The sequence below is a fragment of the Podarcis vaucheri genome (assembly GCF_965113315.1).
Source record: "Podarcis vaucheri genome assembly, chromosome: 16".
Lineage (NCBI taxonomy): Eukaryota > Metazoa > Chordata > Lepidosauria > Squamata > Lacertidae > Podarcis > Podarcis vaucheri.
The window spans coordinates 32,735,172-32,762,842 of NC_138754.1; the positions used below are offsets into that span (position 1 = coordinate 32,735,172).

At 44.3% G+C, this 27,671-nt stretch overlaps 1 protein-coding gene and 2 long non-coding RNA genes across 5 annotated transcripts; 2 read left to right on the forward strand and 1 right to left on the reverse strand.

Annotated features, from left to right (window-relative positions):
* Window positions 1-1,544: 1,544 nt before the first annotated feature.
* Window positions 1,545-22,994, reverse strand: CHFR (checkpoint with forkhead and ring finger domains). Of its 3 annotated transcripts, none has more exons than XM_082203193.1 (18): window positions 22,838-22,994; window positions 21,744-21,897; window positions 19,569-19,668; window positions 15,601-15,710; window positions 14,399-14,458; window positions 14,002-14,214; window positions 13,241-13,333; window positions 12,725-12,881; window positions 10,855-11,009; window positions 9,617-9,779; window positions 8,609-8,751; window positions 7,610-7,729; window positions 6,657-6,740; window positions 5,404-5,474; window positions 5,153-5,240; window positions 4,630-4,737; window positions 3,362-3,434; window positions 1,545-1,944 (listed from the first exon to the last, which is right to left on the reverse strand). In XM_082203193.1, exons 2-18 carry the CDS (start codon window positions 21,883-21,885, stop codon window positions 1,902-1,904), a joined length of 1,923 nt encoding a protein of 640 aa, XP_082059319.1. In that variant the 5' UTR covers window positions 21,886-21,897; window positions 22,838-22,994; the 3' UTR covers window positions 1,545-1,901. The 3 variants fall into 3 exon arrangements, with proteins under 3 accessions (XP_082059319.1, XP_082059317.1, XP_082059318.1); XM_082203191.1 differs by having other exon boundaries at window positions 13,241-13,456; window positions 22,838-22,993; XM_082203192.1 differs by lacking the exon at window positions 22,838-22,994 and adding an exon at window positions 22,513-22,789 and having other exon boundaries at window positions 13,241-13,456.
* LOC309521188 lies at window positions 11,019-13,363 on the forward strand. The gene is made up of 2 exons (XR_014214543.1): window positions 11,019-12,421; window positions 13,265-13,363. It is a non-coding gene; the product is annotated as an uncharacterized lncRNA (long non-coding RNA).
* On the forward strand, window positions 13,463-14,084 carry LOC309521200. The gene is made up of 2 exons (XR_014214557.1): window positions 13,463-13,552; window positions 13,930-14,084. It is a non-coding gene; the product is annotated as an uncharacterized lncRNA (long non-coding RNA).
* Window positions 22,995-27,671: the final 4,677 nt, after the last annotated feature.

Here is a 27,671-nt window from a genome sequence, read left to right on the forward strand (position 1 = left end):
TTGGAAGCTCTACGTTTTTAAAGCCAGGAGTGAAAGAACAACATTTTTACATACTTAAAAGTGACAAATCCTTTTTGTAATACCCACCCTTAAAGGACACTCGGGTAGGCAAACATCCTGGATTAGCCTGTTGGCTTTCTCTTTGGGTGAGTTCCCACATTACTGTTTTAGGGTATGGGAAGTTAATGTGTTGCACCATGCCCCATTATTACAAAAAGGAAGACTGTGCTCTTGGCATTATTAAATCTACCAGCACATTGATGTTTTTAAAAAGCAAACTTACATTGTGAAAATGTACAATGCAAAGCATCATCTAGTGTATTGCTGTACAACGGCATTGCTAATTTAGCAACATAATCCCAGAAAAGGAGGGGGGGTGAGGAAGCAACTTATTTCTACATCCTACCCTGCTCAAGGCTGCCTTGATCCAACTGTTACAATCTGCAGGATAATTTGCAAAGTAGAAATGTATTCATGCACAGATAATTTCAAAGGCAATTCCTGATTTCAAAGGCAATTCCTATTATTTGTACTGCTTCATGTGTAATTCTAAAGTCAAAAGGAGAGCTTAAAAATGCTTAGAATAAGATGCGCGATTCTACCACCATGCCTATCATATAAGCGGAGACAAAAACAACTTTCCTCTATGTGTAATGAAAAGAACACAGGAAATATAAGAATAAGGGGAGGTCCAAACAAAATAAAATAAAAATTAAGTTCTACTGACAGCACCAGCAACTAAAAGTTATTGACCTTGCTTGGATTGTGCCCATTCCGTACAACTATCTAGAGACCACCTTTATGGTCTAGGAAAGGAATAACAAGTCTCCAGTGTAACTGAGCTGTAAGTAGGGGACAGCAAATGTCAACAATTGGTGGGGTTGCTCTAAAATATTACCTCCACTTCTCTCCCAATGGCTGTTAAAAAAGAAAAGAAAAGAAAGACTTGCATGAACACATTCACTTCGTAAAACGAGGTCCAGGATTACTATTATTTTGATCTCAAAAGTCCAACGGATAGCAAAACAAGAAGGTGGACTGTCTTGCTATCGTTCTGGTCCCAAGACCAAAAAGCAAACGTATCTAAGGGGAGGAGAAGGGAGCAGAGCCCCAGGGATTCCAGGAAAGCAAGTGATTGCTCCCATTTATCTCATCACCACCACAAATAAAAAGGGTACATTTCAGCTGCACTGATTGGGCACTGCAGGACTCAGGAGCAAATGTTGCAAGAAAGGGCAGAATATCACAAGTTGCCCCTGACAACTGGATGGGCCAGGCCAAATCCAGCTGTGATCTTTTTTGACAGCCATGTTGATTGAAGGGCCATGCAACCAATCCCCTTAGCAAGACCATGTAGACACAGCCCCAACTGTCCTCCACTGTACCACTTGGGTGGAGCGGATAACTACTGCTGCCCATCTATTTTTCCAAGAAGGAGCTTATCACTTGCCTGGCAACTTTTTGCACCCACCCTGTAGCCCTACTTCACCCCACAAACAATAGCTCTCAATATATTTCAACAGCGCAATTACTGCCACACAGTGTAGACTCCCCCTACTTTATTCAATGCCATTAGAATCCTTCAGTCCAATGATGATGTCATTAAGTCAAAAACATGATGAAGCAGGGGCAGACTAATCATGAATGAACTGCTTGTTCCACACTGTCTATTGAAGGAAAAGGAAAGGAAAAAAAGACACTGACCTGCTCATAAACTGTGAAAAACGTTTTACAAATCAAAAATATACACCAGAGCATCTGATGTAAAAAGAGTAACCAACTCCCTGCTATGAGGGAACAATGAAACAATAACTGTACGGTCGGTATTGCAGATTTAATTTCCCCCTCCTTTCTTACAGGCTGCGAATATTCAGGCCAGTTAAATGCCTCAAAAAACACCTTCAGTTTTTGAATCGTGTTTGTTCACAGATGTGATTGAATTTCCTGGAACAACAAAAGACTTGAGTTAAAAATTTAAAAAACACAATAGAAAACAAGCAAACAACAGTTGATATGATTTTTTTGGCAAAGTTGTTGAGCTTCTTCTTCTTTGGGGGGGTGAGTTTTTGAGTTATCAACGAACAAATCACAGCTATCTCAACATTTTATAATCTTGAGTGCTATCCCCCACCTTTTGTTTTAAGTGAAGGCTAGCATTTTTAGGGTGGTTAATGTCAAATTTAAAGAAAAACACTATCATCCCCACCCCACATGTGAACTGTTGAAACTGTTTATAGCCCCTGGGCAGACTTCTGGGCAGCTGATGTTATTATAATGTTCAAAGTGAGCTAGCACTGTGAAGTTTCCTTCCCACATTGGATGGGAAGTTTTTGTTGTTGATAAATTAATATTAAAACATACTATATTCAAATTATTAGCTGTTTTGAAATAATGCACTGGTTTGAATGCAACACTAAACCATAGCATTGTGCTATGTGAATGAGTTTACCTGTAGTTTGCTCTGTGGTCCAAACTTAGGCAAATTGTGGTTAATGTTAACTATGATTAGTTAAACCACTGAGCCTCTTGGGCTTGCCAATCAGAAGGTCAGTGGTTCGAATCCCCGCAACGGGGTGAGCTCCCATTGCTTGGTCCCAGCTCCTGCCAACCTAGCAGTTCGAAAGCACGTCAAAGTGCAAGTAGATAAATAGGTACTGCTCCGGCGGGAAGGTAAACTGCGTTTCTGTGCGCTGCTCTGGTTTCGCCAGATGTGGCTTAGTCATGCAGGCCCCATGATCCAGAAAAACTGTCCGCAGACATACTTTGGCTCCTTCGGCCAGTAAAGCGAGATGAGAGCTGCAACCCCAGAGTCGTTCACTACTGGACTTAACTATCAGGGGTCCTTTACCTTTACCTTTAATTCAAAGTTGGCTTGTTTCCACTAATCACATTTAAAACTAACCACACTGAACAGTTAGTTCAGTGACATGATAAGCTGTGGTTAATCTAAGGCAGGAACTTTCTATCACCTTTTTGTATCTCTGCACTGGAAGACAGGAGAGCAGGCACGCAAGCCCAAGGAGACGCTAGTTTCATTCTTGCAACAGGGTTTAGTGCTATTCTTGCAACCAATATCTAATACCTACACAGGGCTGCCTTTGAAGAGTACTCTAAAACTTCTGTTGGTCTAGAATGCAGCTGCCAGAGTGCTGACTGGGCTTAGGTGCACAGAGCATATAATTCCAGTGCTGGAGTAACAGTTAGCATCATGGAGGAAAATGATCTCTCGTCAGAAATATAGAAAAAGTTATGCATGCGTTTTTTTCTGGCGGAACCATTACCCTGACCCTGAAATGCACACAGATTTAAGTTCCTATAGAAAAGTATCGAGGGGGTGAGGGGAGGGGCGGGGGCAACTCACATTGCATGGTGAGCTTTGACCTGAGTCCGGCAATTGCGCCCCCAATAGCAATCAGGGCGTGACGTGACAGCCACTGTAAGAAAAAACACCAACACATTTGATGTACAATTGACGTTAGTTAAAAGCAGAGAGATTTGAGGGCGGGTGGGTGGGTGAATCAGTCAATCATTGTTGTTGTTCTAAAATAAGGTGCGGACAATTATTTGGTAGCAAGTGCAAAGCTATGTAAGTAGATTATCAGTTGGGGGACCAAACCAAACAACAACAACATGTATAGGTGGAATTTTTTGAAATTTAAGAAGATATAATAGAAACAGCAACATGCAATACAGTGGTGCCCCGCAAGACGAATGCCTCGCAAGACGGAAAACTCGCTAGACGAAAGAGTTTTCCGTTTTGGAGGTGCTTCGCAAAATGAATTTCCTATGGGCTTGCTTCGCAAGACGACAATGTCTTGCGAGTTCCTGCTGGTTTTTTTTCCTCCCCCCCTTTTTCTAAGCCGCTAAGCCGCTTATCAGCTGATCCGATCAGCACATAAGCCGCTAATAGCGCTAATCCGTCAATGGGCTTACTTCGCAAGACGAAAAAACCGCTAGACGAAGAGAATCACAGAACGGATCTTTTTGTCTTGCGAGGCACCACTGTATTTTAAAATATTGAAACTTAATGCTTGCATAGTGCATGCTAAGCTGTTACTGATGCATATGCACATGGGATAGTCTTGTCCTGGAATTTTAACACACACCATAAATATAGTCTCAATGCAGAACAAAATGAATAGTCCCCCAAAACATTTGTATTGTGGAAGAGAAATAATGGGAGAGAATTACTGTAGGTCTCTTTTGCCCTTTGGTATAAGATTTAAAGATTCTCTCCAAAACGAGGACAAATGACATACTTTCCAGCTCACATATGCAAGGGGAAAAGTTGTGAACATGGGTTAGGGACAGGCAGTCCTCAGCCATCTGAAGCTGCTCAGAGTATTGCTGCCTCTACCTGCCCTTCCCAACTTCAGAACAGTAGCAACTTTATGTAGGTGAGACACAGCTAATTGCCAACCCAAAACACTGACTGACTGGCTACTGAATCGCTCAGGAAATATAGAATTATGTAACCAATGCTTCCAATTTTATTTAAAACTGATTTATTTCTAGTGTTGTTTGTTGGCTTTTGTTATAAACCAAGGGAAAAAGGTGGGGAATAAATGAATGGGTGGGGAATAAATGAATGAATGGAGTGAATGAATAACAATGACAGTTTTTCCATACCTGGCAATTCAGCAACAGGAATATTCTGCCTGTACTGATAAGCAAGCTCTCGGAAGCTGCGGAGGCCACAACAGTAACAGAGAACAGTTTCTCCAGTAATGCGGTAATCTGGAGGGCAGAGGGGAATCAGAGTTGCAGATAGTCAGGGGCCAAAAAAGCCATTTCATGAAATACTCCACACAGGCAACAACTTGTCAAGAGTACATATGTTTGCTGTAAGTTATCTGAAAGGCCTTGATGAACTGAAAGGTGGTGAAAGGACCACAAAGATGGTGTCAGGCCAACATTTTTGGGAAGGCTATCCCATAACCAGAGTGCCACCACTGAAAAGGCCTTCTCTTCTGGCAGGTTAACCACAGTTACTTCACCTGGTGGAGATAGTTGTGGAGCAGGGTTTCTGAAGAGAATAGGATCAAGGTTGGGTTGATACAAATGGGGAAGTGTAATTTGCTTCCCTGAAAGTGCACAACGCAGAAGATATGCCTCTGGAAAGCTCAAGTCAGAGAGAAAAGATGGGGCTTACCTGGTAAAATAAAAACTCCTCTTTGAAGAGCTAGGAGACTTTCGTTTAACATATTTTTCCATGTTAAACCCCTGGATGCCAGGTAATCCTCAGATGAGAGAAAAGGATAGTCAGCAGCATGTAAAAGAGATGAACTTAAAAACTTGACCCACCCCACCCCCCACCCCATGGAAAGTAGTAAAAATGTATTCTGCAAACTCGGTTTAAGCAGCTATATTCTCTCAACTGATATACTTTAAAACTGAATATACCTTTAGAATATCCGATTCATAGTTATTGCCATTAAGGACGCCATCTAAACACTTGTCACCAAGATTTATTTCTGTAAGGAAATTAAAAAGAGAGGGAAAATTATCTTTGCTCTGAAATACCCAAGAGGCGTCTTCTCTTTTCTCACCACAAGGATGACCTTCAATGCCTAGAGGTCATGATTTCAAGCTCACAGAACTGGAATATTGGCTTCATTGAAGTCAGAAGTATTAGTTTCCATGTCAAGCGCTGGAAGCTGGATGCATGGGAATCCGCTCCTGCAGAAGGTAACATGCTCAACAACCTAGGGCTAAAAAGTGTCTGTCAACTGCTGCTAGCCACAATGGCTATGGTCTCCCTCCACAACTGGAAGCAGGAAGCCTCTGAATGCCAGTTGCTGGGAGTCACAAGTGGGAGAGTGCTGCTGTGCTCACGTCCTGCTTTCAGGCTTCCCATAGGCATTGGGATGGCCACATTGAGAACAAGATGGACCAGACAGACCATTGGCCTGATGCAGCAGGACTATTCTTAGGTTCTCAGAGAGGATGCCACTGGAGTCCACATTAGAGATTGTGCATTGCAGCATAGTCAGACAGAGCTTAGAATGCATGAACAGAAATTGGAACATTACAAATGGAAGCCATCGTGGATCTCATTCATGGTTCTCTACACCCTAAGTCTTGAATCTACCCTGCTCAGGGTCTTCTGTGGAGCACAATTTAGCTTTGTTCAGGAAGCCTTTTAATGGGTCTCGATTTCCCAGAGACCAGAAGCCTCCACCTGCCTGCAGAAGTTGCCGTTCCAAGAATATTTATTAGTGTACGCTATGGGAATGCCTCCTTCCAACCCTCTCACTTGCAGTGCTCTTTCCCACCTGGAGAAAGGCATCACTGTCTATGGTAAGCCACCTCTTCCTGCACAATTTGTCTGAACCAGGAACCTCCACAGGGAGACAGAGGCTTCTCTCCGTAGGGTGAGTTTAGTAAAATATTACAGTCTCAACCAGGACTGTGTTTTAGAATATGCCAAGGCCAACTTGGGTTGTGAGAAAACACTTTACGGTTGATTACATTTACCAAGGTATGTATCAAACAGCTTACGAGAAATTTCATGTGTTTGCTAATGTTGCTGGGAGCCAAATTGTCTCAGCTTCTAATGGTCAGCGGTCCCAAATTCCTCAAGAGTTTTTGAGAAAATTCCGTCAAAAGCAATTCTGCCAACAGCAAAAAAGAAAAAAGACAGTGATCCAACCTACCACAGAACGGTGCCAAGCAACCAAAGCATGCCACTCGAGTGCAACCCCAGTACAAGTGACAGAAGGGTTGGAGACAGATGGTGCCTGTGAACACAGAGAGCAGAGAACATGTTGTGGTACCAGCCATCCAGAATATCAAGTAGTAAAGGACCCCAAATTCCCTATTAGCTATCAATGAACACACTCCCATTATATCTGTTGCATGCAGTGAGTATCTTCACTCTCACTCAGCAGTCAACCACTACTTATAGGAAGTTGGGGGTGAGCATACGGGTAGCACCTCCCCAAAGTGACATCACTTCCTGATCAGCCAAGTAGAATAATTGGAAGCGGAAAGAGGGGAGGCAGAGGACCAGAAACAAAGGGAGGAGTAACTCCCTTAAGGATGGGGAAGTGGTGCTCTGCAGTGCTCTTCCTACAGCGGGAAGAAAAGGCGAAACTGCACTCACCCCACTGGTGAAAAAGGAAGGGCTTACACTCCCTCTTCAGTTCTTCATACTGCACACTCCCCCAGCTCCCTTTACATAAATTTATCCACAAGTAGCACCCACCCACTATTTGAATCCCAAAGGAATTCACGCACTGCCATGCGAGGAGAAGGAATTGGGTGGTGATATCTATTTAAACATAGAGACCAGGCATCCCCAACCTTAAGCCCTCCAGATGTTTTAGACTACAATTCCCATCATCCCTGACCACTGGTCCTGTTAAGGATCATGGGAGTTGTAAGCCAAAACATCTGGAGGGCTGCAGGTTGGGGATGCCTGATATAGACTGTCCTGTTGCAAACGTACACATCGTCATTAATACTTTTTTAAAAAACAGAATACTTCCCAACCCTTTGCTGGCTTAACTCTGCCCTCACGCCTCCATGGCAAAATCATCCAAAAGACAGCAGTTTGGAACAAACAGCAAAAATGCCTAACAGTGTAGGCAACCGACTACTAGCTCACATTGCTGGGGGGCGATATGCGGATTCTGTTCCCGTTCTGCTCTGCGGTCCGGCATCGGCTGGAAACAGCAAGTGCATATCACGTGGCTTCCTTGAGAAGGACACACATACTCCTGGACAGCTAGGTTGGGAGAAAACAACAGGGAGACACGGAAAGAGTTGGAATAAAAACAGGGCATGGACAGTGAGCTTCATAGAATCTCAATGGTCAGGATCAGGACCAGGGGCCACCCAATCCAAGGTAAGTCAGACTTTTAGCGAACCCTTTCTGCATCAACCGACAGCTCTGTGCAACTGGCACGAAAGCCCCGCTTGTTGCAGATTATTTGATTGTGATTGTTTACTTTCTATATTCTCGCTTAATATTTTAAAAATATCTCTAAGCCGTGTACAAAAAGCTGAAGCAAAAACAGTCAGCTTAAACAAAATATTACAAAAATACAAAGTTAGGGTAATATAAAGTTACTAATATATAATTATGAATTAATATAAATTCATTAGTCCATCTATCTATCTATCTATCTATCTATCTATCTATCTATCTATCTATCTATCTATCTATTAGTCCATACTGTCTATGCTGAGTCCCAGCAACCACCCAGGATTGGGAGGAATCCCTCCCAGTTGGTTCTAGAGATGCTGGGGACTGAACCTGGGACCGAGTCATGGCCCTTCCCTGTAAACTGATCCAGCTGTGTGCTTGAAAGGTAGACCTATGAAAAATCAATATAACACCCTCAGCAAAGAATGCTAAGATGCTCAAACATGACACTCCGGCTATATACACTTTTCCGTGGGGAACAAGTCAACAGGCGATTACATCCTATCTGGCCTGGGGTGAGAGCCCATTGATAGTGTTGCCCCATCACAATGGGGTAATAATGGGGAAGGAAGGAAGAGGAAACCTATTGGGGAGTGGGAACAAAGAACTTGCCAGGCAAGACACAGCACAAAGGCCTCACGTTACCACCCACTGACTGCATTCTTTCACCACACTGACCTGTTGGAAAGTTGGCAGAGGTAGATGGTGCATCCCCCAAGGGCTGCCGGGCTTCCGTTTCTCCTTCCTGGCCCGGGGAGGCAATGGCCGCAACGGGTTGCCGAAGGTACCCCGGACACTGTCGGCACACAATGTATGGCTGACTGAAAAGACGGGTGCAGGTAGGTTATTGGAACTCGTGTGAAAGCCAAAGTGAATTCAATCAGATTCAAGAGCCCCCATTGGACTGGTCCAGGAATTCCCACATCTTGTTTGCAACTGTGGCTTCTGAGAAACTCAAGCAGGGCATGAAGACAGCAAAGCTGAACTACAGGACAGCGAAAGATCATAAGAGGCTCAAGTTTAAGAGGGGCATGGCCCTGACTGTCTAACTGGGATGAAAACATCAGGTAATCCTGGCACTCTTTAATAGGCAGCACACAGGTAAGATGTGGGCGTGTGAGAGAGATTTCTTTCATGGCTTTTGTGGACCCTTTCAAGAGCAGAAGACTGAGTAGCTCCTGCAGCAGCAACAAGCCCAAAGAGAGGATTTTTTTACATCACTGGCCGCCTTCAAGTGTCATGTTGGGCAGAAGATTCCTGCGTTGCAGAGGGTTGTACTAGATGACCCTTGTGGTCCCTTCCAACTCTACAATTCTATGATATAATGTCCAGGATGAGAAGCCAACATGCCCCTGAACATCCATTATGGGCAACAGTAGTGAGAGAAGAATATGTCCACCGTGTAAGCTTCCCCCAAACCAGCAGGCCAATGATGCATTTCTTACCTTAGTACAATCCAACCATGCTACAATAAAAAAAACTTGTGTGTGCGCGCGCACATACACAGTTTCCTCTGTCAAGGCAAACAATCGATATCACAATTCAAGGGCAAATTATAGGCAAGCAAAGGCACGGAAGGAGTCACCATGGCCTGAGAAGCGTCTCAAAGGCCAGATTCAAAATGTCGTCCTGGTAGCAAGGCTGCAAGTCCCACAAAATCAATCCTATTGCCACAACCACGCTCACCTAATATCAGAGGATTCGCTATCGACGTCAGACAGCTCCAGCAGATCTTCAGAACTTCCTTCTTCATCCGAAAAGGACCTCCGCACCTTTGGCTGAAGCATGTCTTGAGTGATTTTGTTCCGGGCATCCATGCTTCGCACATCTTCTTCATTGCGACACTTATCTACAAACAGAGGAAAGTCGACTAGCCTTTTGACCAGGAGCTGGTCCTAAGCTACACAGGCTCCCATTCAAAAATGCATCCATGATCATTTCAGAGTCACAGAACTTTCAAGGAATCCAGGAGGTCCTCTATGCTGGCTCTTAAAGTGGCTTTCAGTTCAAATGCACGGAAGAAGAAGAAGAGTTTGTATTTGATATCACGCTTTATCACTACCCGAATGAGTCTCAAAGTGGCTAACAATCTCCTTTCCCTTCCTCTCCCACAACAAACACTCTGTGAGGTGAGTGGGGCTGAGAGACTTCAAAGAAGTGTGACTAGCCCAAGGTCACCCAGCAGCTGCATTTGGAGGAGCAGAGACGCGAACCCAGTTCCCCAGATTACGAGTCTACCACTCTTAACCACTACACCACCTGCCCCTTACATAGGAACAGAGGCACAGGCATGTGCAAGACCTGTTCAGTCATTTGGTATGGGCAGGTACTGAATGCATGGAAGGGGTTTCGGAGAACGCACCTGGCTGGCCCTGCATTCCAGCTTTTGATTCACATTCCACCACCAATCCACACACCCATCTAGCCGACGCACAAATTGCAACAGGCTCACCCATGTGTGCCTGTGCACTTGGGAAGGGCTCGATTCATGGAGATGCAATTTCTAGTGAAGGGAGCCCTATTTGAATACATCCACATGCGCACAGATTGATGCCAATTGTATTGGCTGAGGGGTATGGTTTGCATACACGTCAGTGTCTGGGGGTGGGGCTAGCCAAATGTGTTCTCGGAAGCCCCTTGATGTGTTTGGTACCCTCAACTACCAAATGACTGAATAAATTCACTGTGTGTAAGTGGAGTCGACTCACTATTTCAGAATGAATGCAGCTCATCTTGTTAGCCTGCACTTGATTGCAGCACTATAGTGTTTGCCTCCACCTCCAACTGTGGTCTCTGGTGTGACCATTTTTTAGATTGCGAGCTCCTTTGGGCAGGGACTTGTCCCCCTGCCCCTCTCTCTAAAAAGCCACATAAATCTATCATCAGCATCAACAACATATATCTGAAGACAGTTTTTCACTTGCCTGGGTGCTGGATGAGGTAAGCTTCCACCAAATTGTTCAAAATATGGTTTTTACAGATACGTTCCACCGGACAGCGGCAGGTTGGACAGAGAGAGGAGCGTTCCATCCATCCTGAGTAACACGCGGCACAGAAAGTGTGCATGCAGGGCTGCAAGCTGGAGAGAACAGGGGAAACCTTGATATGGAGAGGAGGAGGATGTGCCTACAATCAAATGTGATGTTTCTCATTCTATGCAAACCATGGTTTGTAGGGCTTAGGAACAAGCCTCTTACTTTGTAACCCTGCTCCAGAGTTCCCTCAAGTCATCAAACTGTGGTTTGACCAAAACTAGAAAATGATTCATTAAGCTGGTAATGTGCAGGCAGGAGGAAAGGGAAAGAGTAAGTGTGCAAATGCAAGGCTTCTTCCCAGCACACCAAACCACTGTCTGCAGGATCAGAAATGCCGCATCTCAGGCTGTGTTTATACTCCTGCTGGCTGTGTGTTCACTGATTTCGCAGTGCTGCATTTTTAATGTGTTCGTATGACCTTCTTCAAAATGCATAACATTACCCCATGGCTTTTATCCACATAATCAAATGGCAGCAAAGGTTCTGGGCTTTTATGTTGGCTCCAAATGCGTTTGAACACTTATGGAAAAGGAATCAGTTCAACTATCCTGAAATCAGCGACAGCTTTGGCCACATCCACACCACACATTTAAAGCACCCCTGTGCCACTTTAACAGCCACGGTTTCCCTCAAAGAATCCTGGGAACTGTAGTTTGTCAAAGCTGCTGCCTTCACAGAGCACCTGTAACAAACCTCAGTTCCAAGAATTCCCCGTGACTAATAAGACATAAGACTGCTTTAAATGTATGATGCGCATGGGTTAGAGGAGATGGATCCTACTCAGTCTTGCATCTCTGTGCTCTGCTGCTGGAGGCGTCTCTCTCCCCATCCTCAACCTTCTGTTTGGTGCTGAAACAGACAGCTCTGCTGAATTGCTCTCAGGGCAGCAGAACCATGGAATATGGTTGGCTGAGCGGGTACAGTGGCTCGGAATGCTCATTGGCTTGCGGAACTGATGCAACAAGGGATGAATGTGGAGAAGGTGTTCTGAAGGAGCCAAGAGGAGCTGCACTTTCAGGGGCAGGAGAGCAGGAAGAGAAGAGAGGAGAGCTAGGGAGGCCGCTCAGAAGACTGGGCTGTGAAAGGAAAGGGGATGTGGGGAGAGGAGGAACTCAAGGCAACAACTGGATGTTGGAATCACGGAGTTAAAAGAAGGAGGAGCCAAGCACAAAGTAGGGGCTGGGGCAAAACAAGAGACAGGGCCCAGAATCAAGAACAAAGGGGTGTGTTATTGGTAGGAAGGAAGCCCAAGGGGACAAACAACTGCTAGATCTAGACCCCCCAGCAAAGTGAGTTCTGTCCACTGTGAATTCTACAGTCGCCACAGCAACGTGACCTGACAACCCTAAAGGGGTAACAAGAGCTGAACAGCAACGTGTGTGTAAGGGGGGGGGGATGAATCTCACACAACAAATTGAACCAACCCACCAAATATTGGACTCCATGCTCTTAAAGGGTAGGTAACATAGCTGCGGACCATGGTGATTGGAAGCAAGAGAACTCAATCCATCCCAGAGTACACCAAGTTCCATTGTGATTGCCTGTGTGTGCTTCTCAGCGCTCACTCTCCCACCACCAAACATTTTCTCACTGTGAGAAAAATAGCTCGGGGGGGGGGAGCAAGTGTGCCCCTAAGGAGTTTTCAATCCCCCGCCACACGCATACTCTACACAGGAACTCAGTGGTGAACTGATTCAGAGACATTGGCCTACTGCCATTACTTCTGGTCTGGCCCACAGACACCCGCCCCCCCCCTTACCTGACACAGTCATGCAGCAGCTCTTGGCAGATGATACAGGTGAGTGTTTCTTCCATTTTGTCTGGCTTCACATTTGGTGACTTTGTGTCTTCGGTCCCCGTTTTAATTGCACATACGTTTGGAGGAATCACCTGGAGATACGCGCTGGCATCGCCACCTGCAAGGGGCGGGAGGGGAACACACATCACAGCGCTGGCACACACAGTGGAACCCAAGACATTGTTGCTCAACAAACAAGATGCTGCCCAATCCTTCCCTGCCCATTTTGAAGGCGCGGAGCTTCTCCGTGCCCTGAAGGGTATCTTCCCAGGCTAGGCTGGGGAAACAGAGGCACCTTTCAGCTGGGTTGCAGACGTTACACCAGGAAGGGGTTTCAGGGAAGGGAAGATAAATTGCATGGCAAGTTGTGGGGAAGTAAGGGACAGTAAGGAGTGCCCAAAGTTACTAGGATGGGAAACCAGCCAGATCTTGGACCACAGACCTCTTAAAAAAAGGAAGTAACCGTTATTTATTAACCTGCTTTTATTTTCTTCCTGGCAGGCTCCAGGGCTTCCTCTTCATCCCTGCTTTTCAACTTGGGCATAGCCGACACGGTTTTCTCTTTATCCCCTGAAGAAGTGTCAGAAGTTTCAGTATTTACATTTGGCTGTTTGTGTTTAAGTGATGCTTCTGGATCACATGGTTCTAAGCCAGGCTGGGAAGGTGCAGGAATAAAGGCGTACGGTTGCGGCCCTGCCCCCAAAAGAAGAAAAAGAAAGAAAGGGAAGTGCAGCACATCAGCAGAAATCGTTGCTGACTGATTGAATGCAAAGCGTTCCTGTACACAAGGCAAACAATGGCAGCTACGGTATTTCTCGTTTGGCCAATACAGAGGGGTAGAACCACCCCCTATTATAAAAGATGTACTTGCTTGGTCTTGAGCAGGGGTTGGCAAGGTTTTACCTGCCTGGGCCAGTCAAGTCCCGTGGAGATCTCTCTGTGGGTTGGACCGCCTGTGCGTGCGCAGACGCGATTTCCGCTGCCACACCGCACCAGTTTAGCGCAGCGGGCGGGGACTCGCCAAGTGGGCGGCTTGGTTCGGGGGCAAGTTAAACTGCCCCGTGGGCTGCAAGTTGCCAACCCCTGGTCTTGGGGTATACAGAAAACCTGAAAAACGGCACTTCTCCAAAGACTATTCTGGATTTCCACCCCCAATTTTTAAACAGCTTAGGCTTCAGCAGGAAGGCCTACGTGAAATGATCATTAGACACATGGGGCCAAGCGAATTGAGACTTTACCAGATGTTGAAGGATTATCCTGCTCTGTGGATACGGCCTCAGTGAGAGAGGTAGAAGCAGCATTAAAGAGGTTCGACGTGGAAGTGGATGGCTGTGGTTCGTCATAGCTAGCCTGGTTAGCCGACGGTGGCAATGCCGCAGAGGTCCCATCTTCGCTTTGTCTGGTACTTGAGGTATCTTTGGTCATATGGCACATGCTTTTGACAGTGGCTTCTGCAGAGGGGAAGGGAGCAAGGGGGGAACGTTCTCTGGTGCTGCCTCAACAGCTCGAGAGGCTTAGAGAAATCTCTGTTAAGGGGATTCTGCAGAGCCCGGCAGCTTTAAAAGGGATGCAGCTAATCTTCACTGCTCCTTCTCCCCTGCCTCCGCAGGCCTTGATCTAATCGCTTTTACTTACCTACTGGCTCATGAGCTGGGTCCTGTTTTGGATTCAAGGATTCATAAAGATATGCAACATCTGAAGAGAGAGAACATCAGTAAGGCCAATGGTTCCCAACAGCTAAGAAGAGAAGCTGAGCTACCTGGAAAAGGCCAATGACCCATCTAGTCTAGCATCCTGTTCTTAAACCAGATGCCTATGGGAAGCCCACAAAAAGGACTTGAGTGTTATAGCACTCTTGCCGCTTGCGATTGCCAGCAACTGGCATTCAAAGGCAAACTGTGTCCGGCAGCTAAGGTAGAACATAATCATCATGGGGAGTAGCCACTGAGAGCTTTATCCTCCACAAATTTGTGTAATGCACCATTTAAAGCCATCAGAGTGAGTGGCCATCACTACTTCCTGTGAGAGTTCCCTAGTTTAATTACAGGTTGCATGAAGAAGTGCTTCCTTTTTTCCTATCCTGAATTTTTCAAACAAAGATGGGTCTCCCTAAAGACATCTGCCTGGGGAGGTTCAGACGCCTCCCTGACACCTCCCTCCTCCTCTTCCATTTCCAAAGTGCACCATTTCTGAGACAGGAAGCAGTCTGCTAACCCAGTTTCCCTGCTTCCTCCCAACCAGCGCCATTGCAGCAGCTCTGTGCTTCACTTATTGTCAGTGCTGGAATCTAACAAAAGCCAGTGTGTTCTAGTGGTGAGAGCACTGGCATAAGAGTGGGTAGGCCCAGGTGCAAATCCCTGCCCAGCCATGAAGCTCACTCCATGACCTTAGGCCATTTTTACACACACACACACACTCTCCCTCACCACATGGTTGTGGTGAGGATGGCAAGACAACCCTCACGTTTTTGGCCATGTGGCCCACAGCTTTCTTTAATGGCTAGGCTTTTGGCCCGGGACAAGAGTGTATCCCATATAAGCTTCACTTGGAGAAATGCCAAATGTTTTCCCCCCTTCGTTTCTGCGCACATGCGCACACACACTAACCCAGGGGTGAGGAACTCTTGGCCCTCCAGATTATGTTGGACTCCCCAACTCCCATCAGCCCCAGCCAGCAGGGGCAATGGTCAGGGGTGCCGGGAATTGTAAGCCGGCAACGTCAGAGGGTGGTGTCAGCACAGGTTCCCTCTTCTTGCTCTACCCCAGAGATCTCCCACCCATCAGCCCCTGCGCCAAAGAAGCCCATTAAAAAAAGAAGCAGCAGCAAAATCCCCTTACTGTTTTCTGGCTCATTTTTCCTGTAAATAACATAGATCACATCTCCAGTCTGTAACGGGTAAGTCTGCTTCTTCACCACCTTCTGTTTGTTAATAACCGTTCCATTAGTACTATAAAATACAAACAAGGCCTTCTGGTGAGTAACAAGGGATTAGGAGTGGGGTGGGCAAGAGAGAGGAGGTCTACATAAGTGGCTAATCAGAAACCTGAAAGGAACTCGGAGGGTCATGTAGTCCAACCCTGCTACTCATTGCAGGAATCTTGCAATGACAACATCCCAGGTGGTCATCGAAGCCTCTGCTTAAATACCTCCAGTGGGGAAGAGCCCACCCCCTTCTGAGGAATCTCATTTAAACCAGCTTAGTCACAGCTAGCATTCAGACAGAGGACGGAGCAGGCACAGAGCTCACCTGGTCACAGTCCTCCCCACTATGGCAAGATGTACTTTATTTAAACTACTGCGATTGTTATATCATATTCTGGGAAATGATATATAACGAATTGAAAAGGATGCTTAAAATAGCGTTTGTAAAAAAATATTATAGGGACAGAACTATCTAAACTGTACAGAAACTTATTCATGTATGCTACTACAGCAGCAATAATGTTACTCGCCCAAAAATGAAAAGAAGCAAGGAAGAATGGATACAAAAACTTGTGGAATATGCAGAAATGGCAAAACTTACCGGAAAAATAAGAAATCAAGATAAACTTTTTATAAAAAGTTTGTTGGTGCTGACCTTTAAAGCCCTAAACGGCCTCGGTCCAGTATACCTGAAGGAGCGTCTCCACCCCCATCATTCTGCCCGGACGCTGAGGTCCAGCGCCGAGGGCCTTCTGGCGGTTCCCTCATTGCGAGAAGCAAAGCTACAGGGAACCAGGCAGAGGGCCTTCTCGGTAGTGGCGCCCGCCCTGTGGAACACCCTTCCAGCAGATGTCAAAGCGATAAACAACTACCTGACATTCAGAAGACATCTTAAGGCAGCCCTGTTCAGGGAAGTTTTTAACGTGTAATATTTTACTGTATTTTTGGTTTTTATGGAAGCCGCCCAGAGTGGCTGGGGAGGCCCAGCCAGATGGGCGGGGTATAAATAATAAATTATTAATTATTATTATTATTATTATTATTATAAAATAATGGAAATGGTTTATTGAATATTTACAAATAAATTGTAAATAGATAAGAACATTGGCAGAATTATTGTAATAACCTGCACTTTCATAAGAATATATATTTAAAGAAAATGAATAAATGAACAAATTAAGTTAATTTGGATATGTAGAAGATTTTAAAAATAAATTTAAGGAACTGCAGAAAGAGGGGGAAGGAAGTCAAGTTTTGAAAATGATTGTAAAATTATTGAAATGTATAAACCTGAAAAGCATAAATAAAATTTAAAAAATAAACTACTGCGATTGTTTCTAATTTGGCACCTACACAGTATAAGTCAGCATATGTAAATCTGTGTCCTCTTTAGTCCCTTTTTTTTTTAACAATGTGTCTCCTCTTATTTAGCTATGCCTAAAATGGTCACCCAAGCTGTAGTCAACTAATATGATTACTATTTTATTTTTTTACTTGACAGGTCACAATTAACTTTTGGAGGGAATTTTATAACATTCCTATTCACCCAGGTATTTTGATGGTTGAAAAATAACTGTTCCTGGCAGCCTGGACAATTATTAAACTGCAAGAGCAACAGTTTTACACGATTTAGATGTTTTTAATTATTAAATTGCTTTTAAATGTTTTAATCTTAGTTTAAATTATAATGTTCTATCGCCCAGGCTCTTTGGGGAAGAAGGGTAGGACGTCGTCCTCAGAACAGCAGCAGCTCTTGCACACAGTGATTAATATCAAAGTCTGGATGATAAAGCCTATTTAAGAAACACAAACGGCCGTTGCTGCCATCGGGTGGACAAAGCCTGTCTTTACAAGATACTGAAGGGAAAGTGCTAGAATTGGGTAAGAAGAGCTGCCCCTAAACAGCAAGGGGGAGACAGAGGGAACCTCACGAATAAAATTTCACCCCCCAACAGCATCCACATCTTATCTTCCTCATCAAAATGCCATCCTGTATTATATCCATCCCAATTTAATATAGATTTATGCAAGAAACCTGACAAATAGAAACTGTAAATCCAAATTAAAGTCTGAGGAAAATATAGGACGGCATTTTAAAGAGGATAACATAATTACCGAACAAAAACCCCCACCCTTGCTCTGCTCCCTCCTCTTCCAGAGTTTTGATCTAAAAAAAAAAAAAAGAAAAAGCTGCTTGCCTCATCCCCCTGGGGTCCCAGAGAGTCTGATACCAAGAACTGGGAAACACCCGAGTTAACACACTTTTACTCAATGCACAATTTAACAAGATGCAAACTGGATTTTTCACTGGGGTGTGAAGAAGGGTAAGCAACTTTGCAAGACAAGAGAGACCCTGTTCATTTACAGTTGCTGATTAAGGGAAAAGTGGGGGGAGGGAGTTGCCAAGTGAGGAAAACAGTTTGCTAGCCTTTCTGATGCAGAAAGCAGGAAACCTTTTCCCCAAACTGGGAAACTGCAAGAAGGTGCATTGCTTTTGCATAAGGCTCCCAATGCTACTTTTATGGGCCTTCTAAAAGAAATTGTATCCCCTTCCCTCAAACATAAGAGACTCCCATTTCATGTGCAAAATAATCCGAGCACTTTTTTTTTTTTACAGAAAGCATTTAGCAAACTGTTGACTTTCTGCAGTAAAAATGCTAATTAAAGCTGCTTCCTAAACAGAGAATTGGTGAGGGAAGATGCAAGAGAAATATAGAACAGGTATCTCAGCTAAATTTGGAAACATTTCTCTTGCTTTTTTTTTTTTTAACATTACAGCTTGATCCTATGCATGTTTGTTCAGAGATAAACGCCAGCTCCTTTAATGAAACTTCCTCCCAAGCAAACGTGTATGGGATAGTAGCTTGAATTAGGCTGCCCAACCCTGTTTTAGTAGTGCTGGAAAGCTAATCATTTAGCAACAAACAGAAAGGCCAATGGTCAGAGCTGTGGTCAAACAACATTGGGAGGGTCACAGGTTTCCCACCCTTGCTCTAAAGGGCACTGATGGATCTTTAAGATGGAAAGGTAAGTGTAGGGGCTGTGTACCAGATCTGGGCAAAGCCTGGATCCCATGCCCATTCATGTAAATCTGGGCTTCAGCTGGATCGAGATCCGAGTGATTACACATGTGTCTGTGACTATTCCATACCCAATTCTTCTGGGCCACCCTACCTGTAAGTGTTCCAATTACTAATGCTCTCCATCAAATCTTTTATTGTCCTGCCAGCAAAACAGATTGTATTTTGGCTGTGATAATGTTGGCAGCTTGCTAGCTACAAAAGCCTGTGAGACCTCTTACTCTCTTATGGCCTGTTTTCATTTATGCAAGATGATGTCGAAATAGTTGAACAGATTACTTCAAAGAGAGGCGATGTCACAAGTCGTGCACACAGGAAAGTGTATGCAACCAGAGAGACACACACCCACACACACAAAATCAACATCAGGGCAGTTATGGAAATCCCTTCTATTGGAACAGAACACTAGAAATAGTTAAAAGCTCTGACATCACAAAAGGGGCGGGAATTAATACCACAGGGTCTCAAGCTTGAGGCAACCTAAGGAACAATCGAGTCATCTACCATCCAAGGAACCTTGGGAACTGCAACCTCAGTTAACAATTTTAAGGATTTGTTGATGGAATAATCACCACCCTCACAAAATTAGAGTTTCCATGGGGAAAGCAGATAAAAAAAAAAATCTGGTTTTAAGTGTGCAAGCTGGACAGGTCCCAAGAGAGAAGCGGGATGCAGGAAATATCAACATATTGCCTTGTAGTCAAATAAGGGCAGCCAGGGCACTCCCGCGTGAACACTTAACCAGAACATTTTACTCAACAGAACCAGGCAAGGAAAGCAGAAAGGGTTCAGGCGAAACTGACCTGGTATCCTCCAGTGATACTTGACCAGATTCTTCATCCACCCTTATTTTACAGTGATCTCCAGACACCAGTTTGTTGCCAGGAAAGGACAGGTCGCAACCTTTGTGACAAAAATGAGTGTCTTTAGATTTGCAGATATTCCTGGAAGAATTCAGCCTTACTGAGGCCATCACAATTTCTGCGATGCTCACACACAGGGTATGAGAAGGCTGACTATCCCCTTTTATTGGGACAACTTTGTGCTCCTCAGGGATATACGGTTTCTGCATGTGAAATTTCTATTTTGCTATCACGGACAATAATAATTTGATAGCCCACCCTCCACAAATCTGTGACATCCGTTTTCAAAACCAGGACAGGTTTTCCATGTATCACCAGAATTCCAGGATAGCCAATCACAGCTTTCTCCAGCCACATACCCTCCATCCTATGGCTTATTGGCAATGCTGGATGGGAACTGTAGTCTAACTACATCCCATCCCCCATCCCATCGCCCCATTCCCCCCCCCAAAAAAAACCTTCAGCCCTACATATTTAAGTCTGTCATCATAAGAGTACTTACCATGAAATAATTTCCAGAAGGATAGCAGTGTGTAAGGCTGTTGCAGCAAAAACAATGAAAAGTCTTCTGGCATGTTAAAGGCTAGCAAATTTATTATGGCATGAGCTAGTCCATGAAAGTGAAGCAGCACAGGTGAGGTTCCCACTTCCTGAACATAGCAGGCCACTGGCGATTTTTGAGAGGGGAGAGTCAAGGCATGGAGTGCTCAGTGCTGTGTGGCAAAGCCAATCCAGTGCTTCTGCTGCGATGCACAGTGCCATGCTTTTCCGTCTCAGTAAGTGCCAGCTTACCATTTTATTGAGAAGCCAGGAGAGCAACGGAGTCCCACCCATGCCACCTCACTGGTCACTGCTGAGCTCATTCTATAATAAATGTTCCAGGCTCCAAGGTACCACAACACTCTTTTGGCCATGAGGTAAGTCCCACTACATGTCTGAGGACTTATGCCAAGCAAAGATGTGATCAATCAGGCTCTGAAAGGTGGCAATCTTCCCATCAAAGAACATACATCATGCAAAGGTCACATGCACACCACACATTTAAAGCACATGGCTTCCCCCAAAGAATCCCAAGAACTGTAGTTTTATTAAGGGTGCTGGGAAGTTAAGTAGCTATGGTGGGGTAAAATACAATTTCCACACTACAATTCAATTTTTTTTGGGGGGAGGGAGCCATGTGCTTTAACGTACACGTTATTTGGATGCGTTCACAAGTTAACACTCTAGATTTTATGTTTAATACATGATCATAGTTTCTATATTTGTATTCATGGTTTCATGTATTTGCATTTGTGTCTGTTTCTTCTCTAACATATATTGAAAGCAGCTTATAAAAAAAGGAAACATTTCCTAAACATTTCCTAACAGCATCTTACAGAGAAAGACTTTATTAGTTATATCAATGAAAGAGCACATGTGGAAAGATTAAGTCAGAACTTGTATCCACATCAACAATTTTGACAGTTCATATAATGATTTACTATTCTCTCATACAAGCTGGAGGGTTTAGTACAACATGTGCCTAACAACTACTTAGGCTGCAATTCTTTACGCAATTACCTGGGATTATGTCTAATGGGGCCTACTTCTAAAGCAACGTGTATCAGATTACACGGTAAGCATCTTTCAACTTTTTATATAAAAAAATGAAATGAAAACAATGTTCTGAAATGTAATGTCTTGCAAAAGCAATCAAATATTGCAGCTGCGAATCAAAGAAAAATTGAGTATTATGTCAACTTAGAAAAAATGTATTACCCATGTTCCTTGACTCATAAATTAGTATTCTTGAGATAGTAAAACATGGAGTCCTAGCATATTTTCAAAAACAAAAAGCAAAACAGCTTAGTGTACAAAACAGGAAGCAAGATAAAAACAGACCCTTCAAAGTAAAGCTGTAAGTCTGTTGATTGTTGATTATTAACAAGAAACTAAAAAAGCCTTCTCAGCTCACCCTAAGAGAATACCAACATAGAGACACAAAAATCCTCAGCTGTGGGTTCCCTGTGGCTGGGTAGAAAACTATAAACAAGGGATTGAACAGACAGCTTCTGCATACCTCTCTGCCATCTTATAGCCCACACATCCACTGCACGACTATTTCTGGAACCATACCTTTTTTTCTCCCAATTGTCAACTCTTTCTTCAGCAACAAGAGGTGAGGCTCGGCTTCCTCGGCCCCCAAGCGGATCAGCTTTCCCCAAGGCTTCCGCTGCCTTTGCTGCTGTATTTGTCCTCTGACTTCCGAGTGCTCCATCTGGATTCACATCTGTAGAGTTTGGGACGGAAAGAAAAGTTAAGCGGCCAGGTGGGGGAAGTTTCATTTTAGCTTCAACTGGCAGCTTCTTGCAATTAAGTTGTTTTTTCTGGGGGGGTGCGGGGTTGGGGAGAAAAGCAGCATGCGAGTTACAATGAGACAAAACAAGAAACGAACTCCTGAGGAAGCACGTGTTGTAGGTTTGCAGTAAAATCTGGTAAAATAATTCTTTTTAGGGGAGGGGAGGGAGCAGCTCTGTAGAGGTGCAGTTTCACTCCCACCTGCTTCCCCACCTTCTGAGCAGAAAGTCAATGGGGGCTTAACCCCCCACCCCCAAAAACTGTTTAGAATCTCAGCTTTAACCCTGTAAATTCCTCCCTAGCGTCTCCTTTGGGCGGTGGGTGGTTCTTCCTGTTCTTCCTCCTTTTCAGTTTCCTCAGTTGCTCAACTCCTCCGCCTTCTGTTGCGTTTCTAAGTATCTTTTTAAAACAACCTCCCTTTAGGCTTAGAAATTGGGGGAGGGGTTGTGTGTATGTGTGGGAGAAAATCTTTTTTTTTTAAAAAAAGGGTGGGGAGGAAAACGGGGAAGAGGAAGAAGAAATAATAATAGGGGCCTGTGCCAAATACCTCCCCCTTGCTGGCATCCAGGCTCCTCCAGAAGGCCTCTGCGAGGTCTGGGGGGAGAGCTGAGCCCGTGAGGGGAAGGGGGGGCCTTTACAAGGCAGGGGGGGCCTTTACAAGACTGGAGGAACTCTTGCACAGCGCCCCATATTCACAGCGCCCGGATCCCACCTCCCTTCGCTCCCCCACCGCCCAGCCCGGGAGGGAGAGCAATGGGGAGAAGAGAGCCCCACTCGGCCCCCTCTCCTTCCTGTCCCCTTCCACCCCCTGCCCCAGCCCCGCAGGCTGAGCTCCCCCCCCCCCGGCAGCCCCAGCCCCACCAGCCTCTTACGCCCGAGTCCTGCCGCTGAGGCTGCCGCTGTCAACAGACATTGCCAGCCCTCAGCTGATCAGGCCCTGGGCGGAGCTCGCCAGGCCTCTTCTGGCCAACCATTGGCCGGTCTAGGTTCGAGCGTCACCATAGAGAGGGGTGCGGGGGAGGCCGGGAGAGAGGAAAGGAGAAAGGAAGAGGGCGGCGACGCTATCTATGGCAAGGGCGGCAGCTAGAGAGTCGCTCGCTGTGCTTACCATAGAGTCCTTGCCCATTATTATTGTTGTTGTTGTTGTTGTTGTTGTTGTTGTTGTTGTTAATTTGCCCCTTTCACTGACAGGCACTCAATGCAGCTTACTGAAACAGGAAATACAATCAAGGCCCATAAAGTCTGTTTTGAAAATCATTATCTATCTATCTCTATCTCTATCTCTATCTCTATCTCTATCTCTATCTCTATCTCTATCTCTATATATTTCTATAAATCATACACACATCCCTTTGTGTAGGATTGATACACAAGGCTAGTTTAGGGTTTAAATAGAGGTTTTGCCAATAGAAAGAAGCTGCAGCTATACACCCCCCACAGATAATTGGGTGGGATTGATGGCCGCTGTGAAATACACAAACACACTATTAATACAAACAATTAAAAACAACAGCAACAATTGAATCTGAGAAGTAAATTAAAATCTGCTAAAACAATGCAATATACATATGACATATGACTGGGTAATTAAACACAACTGGGGGGCCAAAAAGAGTACATGGTTGCTAATATAGGTCTGGGGAATCTTCTTCCAAGTGTCATGATTAAGATGCATCTTGTATCTTTAAACTTTTTTTTTTAAGTTGGAAACTGCAATATGCAGAAACACTAGGGCCAATTTCTGTATTTGGCAAGCTAATAAGTTAATGTTTACTTAGTGACATTTATGCTTAGTATATATTCACATAAAACTGCCAGAGGCAAAGGTGGGCAGAGCAATCAATGCAGATTTCACCCTCCTACAGTAGGTTAGTTTCTGTACCAACAAAGAGTAAAGGAATTTCAAAGGAATTTCTAATTTTGTACCGCTGTATTACAATTCATTAAAATGTTCAATGCAAGTAATTTAGGTCAATTCCTGTCCCACTGCAATTGTCAATTTAATCATAACTGCTAAAGCTGATTATCGGGTTGTAGCCTTATGAGGCTTTGCCCTTGGGTGGGAAAAATATTGCGCCAGGGAAAGGGAAGTGGGAGTCAACAGACACTTAAGGAATAGTTTCGGAGAAAAGGCTTTTATTTCTACCACCCATGAACTGGTAGAAGGAGCAAGTGTGATAAGTCACAAAAAGCATGCACGAGTTCACAATCATGTGCACAAGCATATATACCCCTTTCTAGTTCCCTCCCCCTTTTTCCTCCCTCAGGAGTCCTGCCCCATGTTGAGGTTCCTCTGAGCATGAACAGAAAGCTGTCTTGGGACTATTGTGGACTCTTGGCAGGAAAGCGGGTGAGGGGGTTTTCAGAGTGTTCCCGTTGTTTCATTCTTGTGCTTTGGCATGTTTCCCGGAGAGAAAGCAAGTTGCAATGTGGTTCTGAGAAAGGCCCGAGAAGACAATGGGCTCTGTTCTCTACCTTGTTGCAATCTTTTTAGTTACAGCAAGCGGAATGTTTCTGATGCTTAGCTGCTGAGAAAATGATTTTGAGAAGCTTTGAGCCTGCTTTGGTGGGGGGTGACTTCGGGCATAGGTGAGGTCACCTGTCCTCACCTTCCTTCAGGGTATCTGGAGAAGTGGACGCCAGTGCTTTGGGCAGTCCAGAAGTGGTCTAGCTTCCACTCTAGCCAGTCCCAGCCAGCATAGCCAATGCTAGCTGCGTGGACGCTATAATCTTAAAGCACTTGCTTCCCTCAAAGAATTCTGGTTGCTGCCTTATTAATGGTTGAAGGCAATTGTAACTCTGCGGGGTAAACTAAAGTGCCCAGAATTCTCTGAAGGAAAGAATGTATTATGAATGTGCTTTGAATGTATAGTATATACAGAGCCCTAGTCCAACCACATCTGGAGGGCCAGAGGTTTCCCACCCTTCATTTAAGGTGCCATAATACTGCAATCTTAGCCCTACTACCTGGGAGTAAACCCCACTGAATTCAATAGGATTTGCTTCTGAGTAGCTATGGTTATGATTGTGATGTAACACAGCTATCCTTCTGGAAACTCTGTAAATCTCTGTAACTGTGTTATGTGCTATATACACCTGAATGTCTCATACAGAATGAAAAAAGCCTCCAGTTATTTATCACAGTTACGTATCACCGTTCTGTCATAGCATCTAAGGCAATTTAAAAATACTAAAACAAATGAGAAAAAAAATGTAAAGTTTGGCCATGTGAGAGGGAGGGGACAGTCTGACTAGAGTGCATGATTATTAGTCACATAGATTTTAAAATGTATTTTATAACCGATATATTTTATGTATGAGGGCCAATGTGGTGCAGTGGTTAGAGTGTTGGACTAGGATCTTGGAGACCAGGTTCAAATCCCCACTCAGCCATGAAGTTGACTGGGTGACCATGGGCCAGTCAGCATTTCTCAGCCTGTAGTGGAAATGCTGAAGAATTGTAATTGAGGAGGTGTGGGTAGCATTGAAAAAGGGACACGGCTGGCACTGGGGTCTAAACCACAGAGCCTAGGGCTTGCTGATCGGAAGGTCGGCGGTTCGAATCCCCACAACAGGGTGAGCTCCTGTTGTTTGGTCCCAGCTCCTGCCAACCTAGCAGTTTGAAAGCATGTCAAAGTGCAAGTAGATACTGCTGCGACGGGAAGGTAAACGGCATTTCCGTGTGCTGCTCTGGTTTCGCCAGAGGTGGCTTAGTCATGCTGGCCACATGACCCGGAAAAACTGTCTGCGGACAAACGTCAGCTCCCTCGGCCAGTAAAGCGAGATGAGCGCCGCAACCCCAGAGTCGCTCACAGCTGGACTTAACTTTCAGGGGTCCTTTACCTTTTAGGTAGCATTGTGCAATTAACCCTTCATTTAATACAGACTTAAGTGCTTGCATCTGCACTCCTATTCTTCGAGATGGCCCAGTTGTGGGGTGATTGCTTTGCAGCCAAGTGACGGTAGTACCAATCAAGCCAGGTGGAAGTAGCTGAGTCATTTAGCCTCATACCTGGAACAGATAAAAACCATAGGGCTTCAGCCAGGAAGGGGAAGGGGCTTAGAGATAAAACCAATAATTGTTTAAAATGGGGAAAATCATTAGAAAACAAACATTAAAAGAATTAAAACTGTATGCATATAGAAAGTCTGTATTAATAATACAAATAAGTACAATAAAAACAGCTACAGCTCTTTGAGCCAGTTGAAGTTCCTGAGTACTTTCAGAGGCAGCCCCATGTAGAGTGCATTACAGAAATCGGCTTAACAAAAACATTTATAGCACAATCTGAACCATGTTTAATCAGAAATAAGTATCAATGAATTTGATGGGGTTGGACTAGCCGGTTTAGTATGTCCCTCTTCATTTTTATCTCTACGTCTGCTCCATGCACAAAGAGGCATGTATTAGAAATCAAATACGGTACATCTCTTCCGGTTCTCGAATGCAGCTGCTGTGAGTCTCCTCCATTGGCAGGGCAAGGGAATAATATGACAGGAGTTAAAGAAGCCAAATCCCATAGGGAGTTTCTGCTGTTGCTTTGCGACACTCTCATTGGCTGCAGAGTACAGTAATTGAATTCAGGCTGTTGAGAGTGGTTTTCTTTTATAAACTAGAGGTACAAAGACAAGACTTCTTTCTTTCTTTCTTTCTTTCTTTCTTTCTTTCTTTCCCACTGCTCCTGTCTCTTCTTGGTCCAAGTAAATTGTTATTCAATTGACAGAATTTTTGTTTTTGTTTTATTCTAAGTACTTAAAAAAAATCCTGCCTTTTGGCCCACCAAATGGTCCCCCAAGGCAATTTTAAATAGCGTTTTTAATTATATTTCAAGGTTGTTTTTATTACTGTTTTACGATGTATTTTAATTTTTTGTCGCTTGGTGAACTGCCCATAGAACTCTTGTTCTTTTGTGTCTATTTAAATGTTAGAAATAAAATGAAAATAAACTAAGGCCCTAATAAAATTCAAAATGCAACAGAAGAACAAAAGCAGAGAGCGGAAGTTTATATACTCAGCTAGCAAATGAAAACAGACATAGCAAGGGAGATCAAGAAACCAAATAACCTTTTAGATTTGCTAGAAAACAGTTACTTCGTTGGTGGCAGATTTTTGTCATTTAATCAGAGTTTGTATTTGCTCATTATCAGCCCAGTGAGAAAGGAGGTAAAGTGTATAATAACCAGTGATAAAAGACCACACAGACTCAAGATTTTAACTGTAAACCGTTTAAAAAGCCTTAGATAGAAGATAACGATATTATTAAATGTGAAAATAAACAGCAATATAGTACCTTTAGAAAACAATATGGATTAATAATGGCATAAAAATAAAAACTTGTTGTTTCCTCTGCTAACAGACTATTTCAGCCCCTTCTTTCTATTTTGATACAAACTAAAATCTTTTAAAGTCTCTAGTTCCTTCTTATTTGGGTGTCAGTCGCTTTCATGAGCAAGGAAGAATCAGCTCATTTAGTCTGGAGCCAAGGGCTCCCTTCCTGTCACCTTGTCCTTTATTTTTTCTCTTTTGGGAGGCTGGGCCCATCATCCTTTAGTGATGTTCTGAGCACTGGGTTGTGTGTGTGTGTGTGTGTGTGGTCACAAGTAGTAAATACACCGCTGTGGCCATTAAAAAGAAAACTGGCCGTAATTCAGGATGCTATATGGCTTCCACGTGCTGGAAGATTTCATATTAAAACCCCAGGAGGC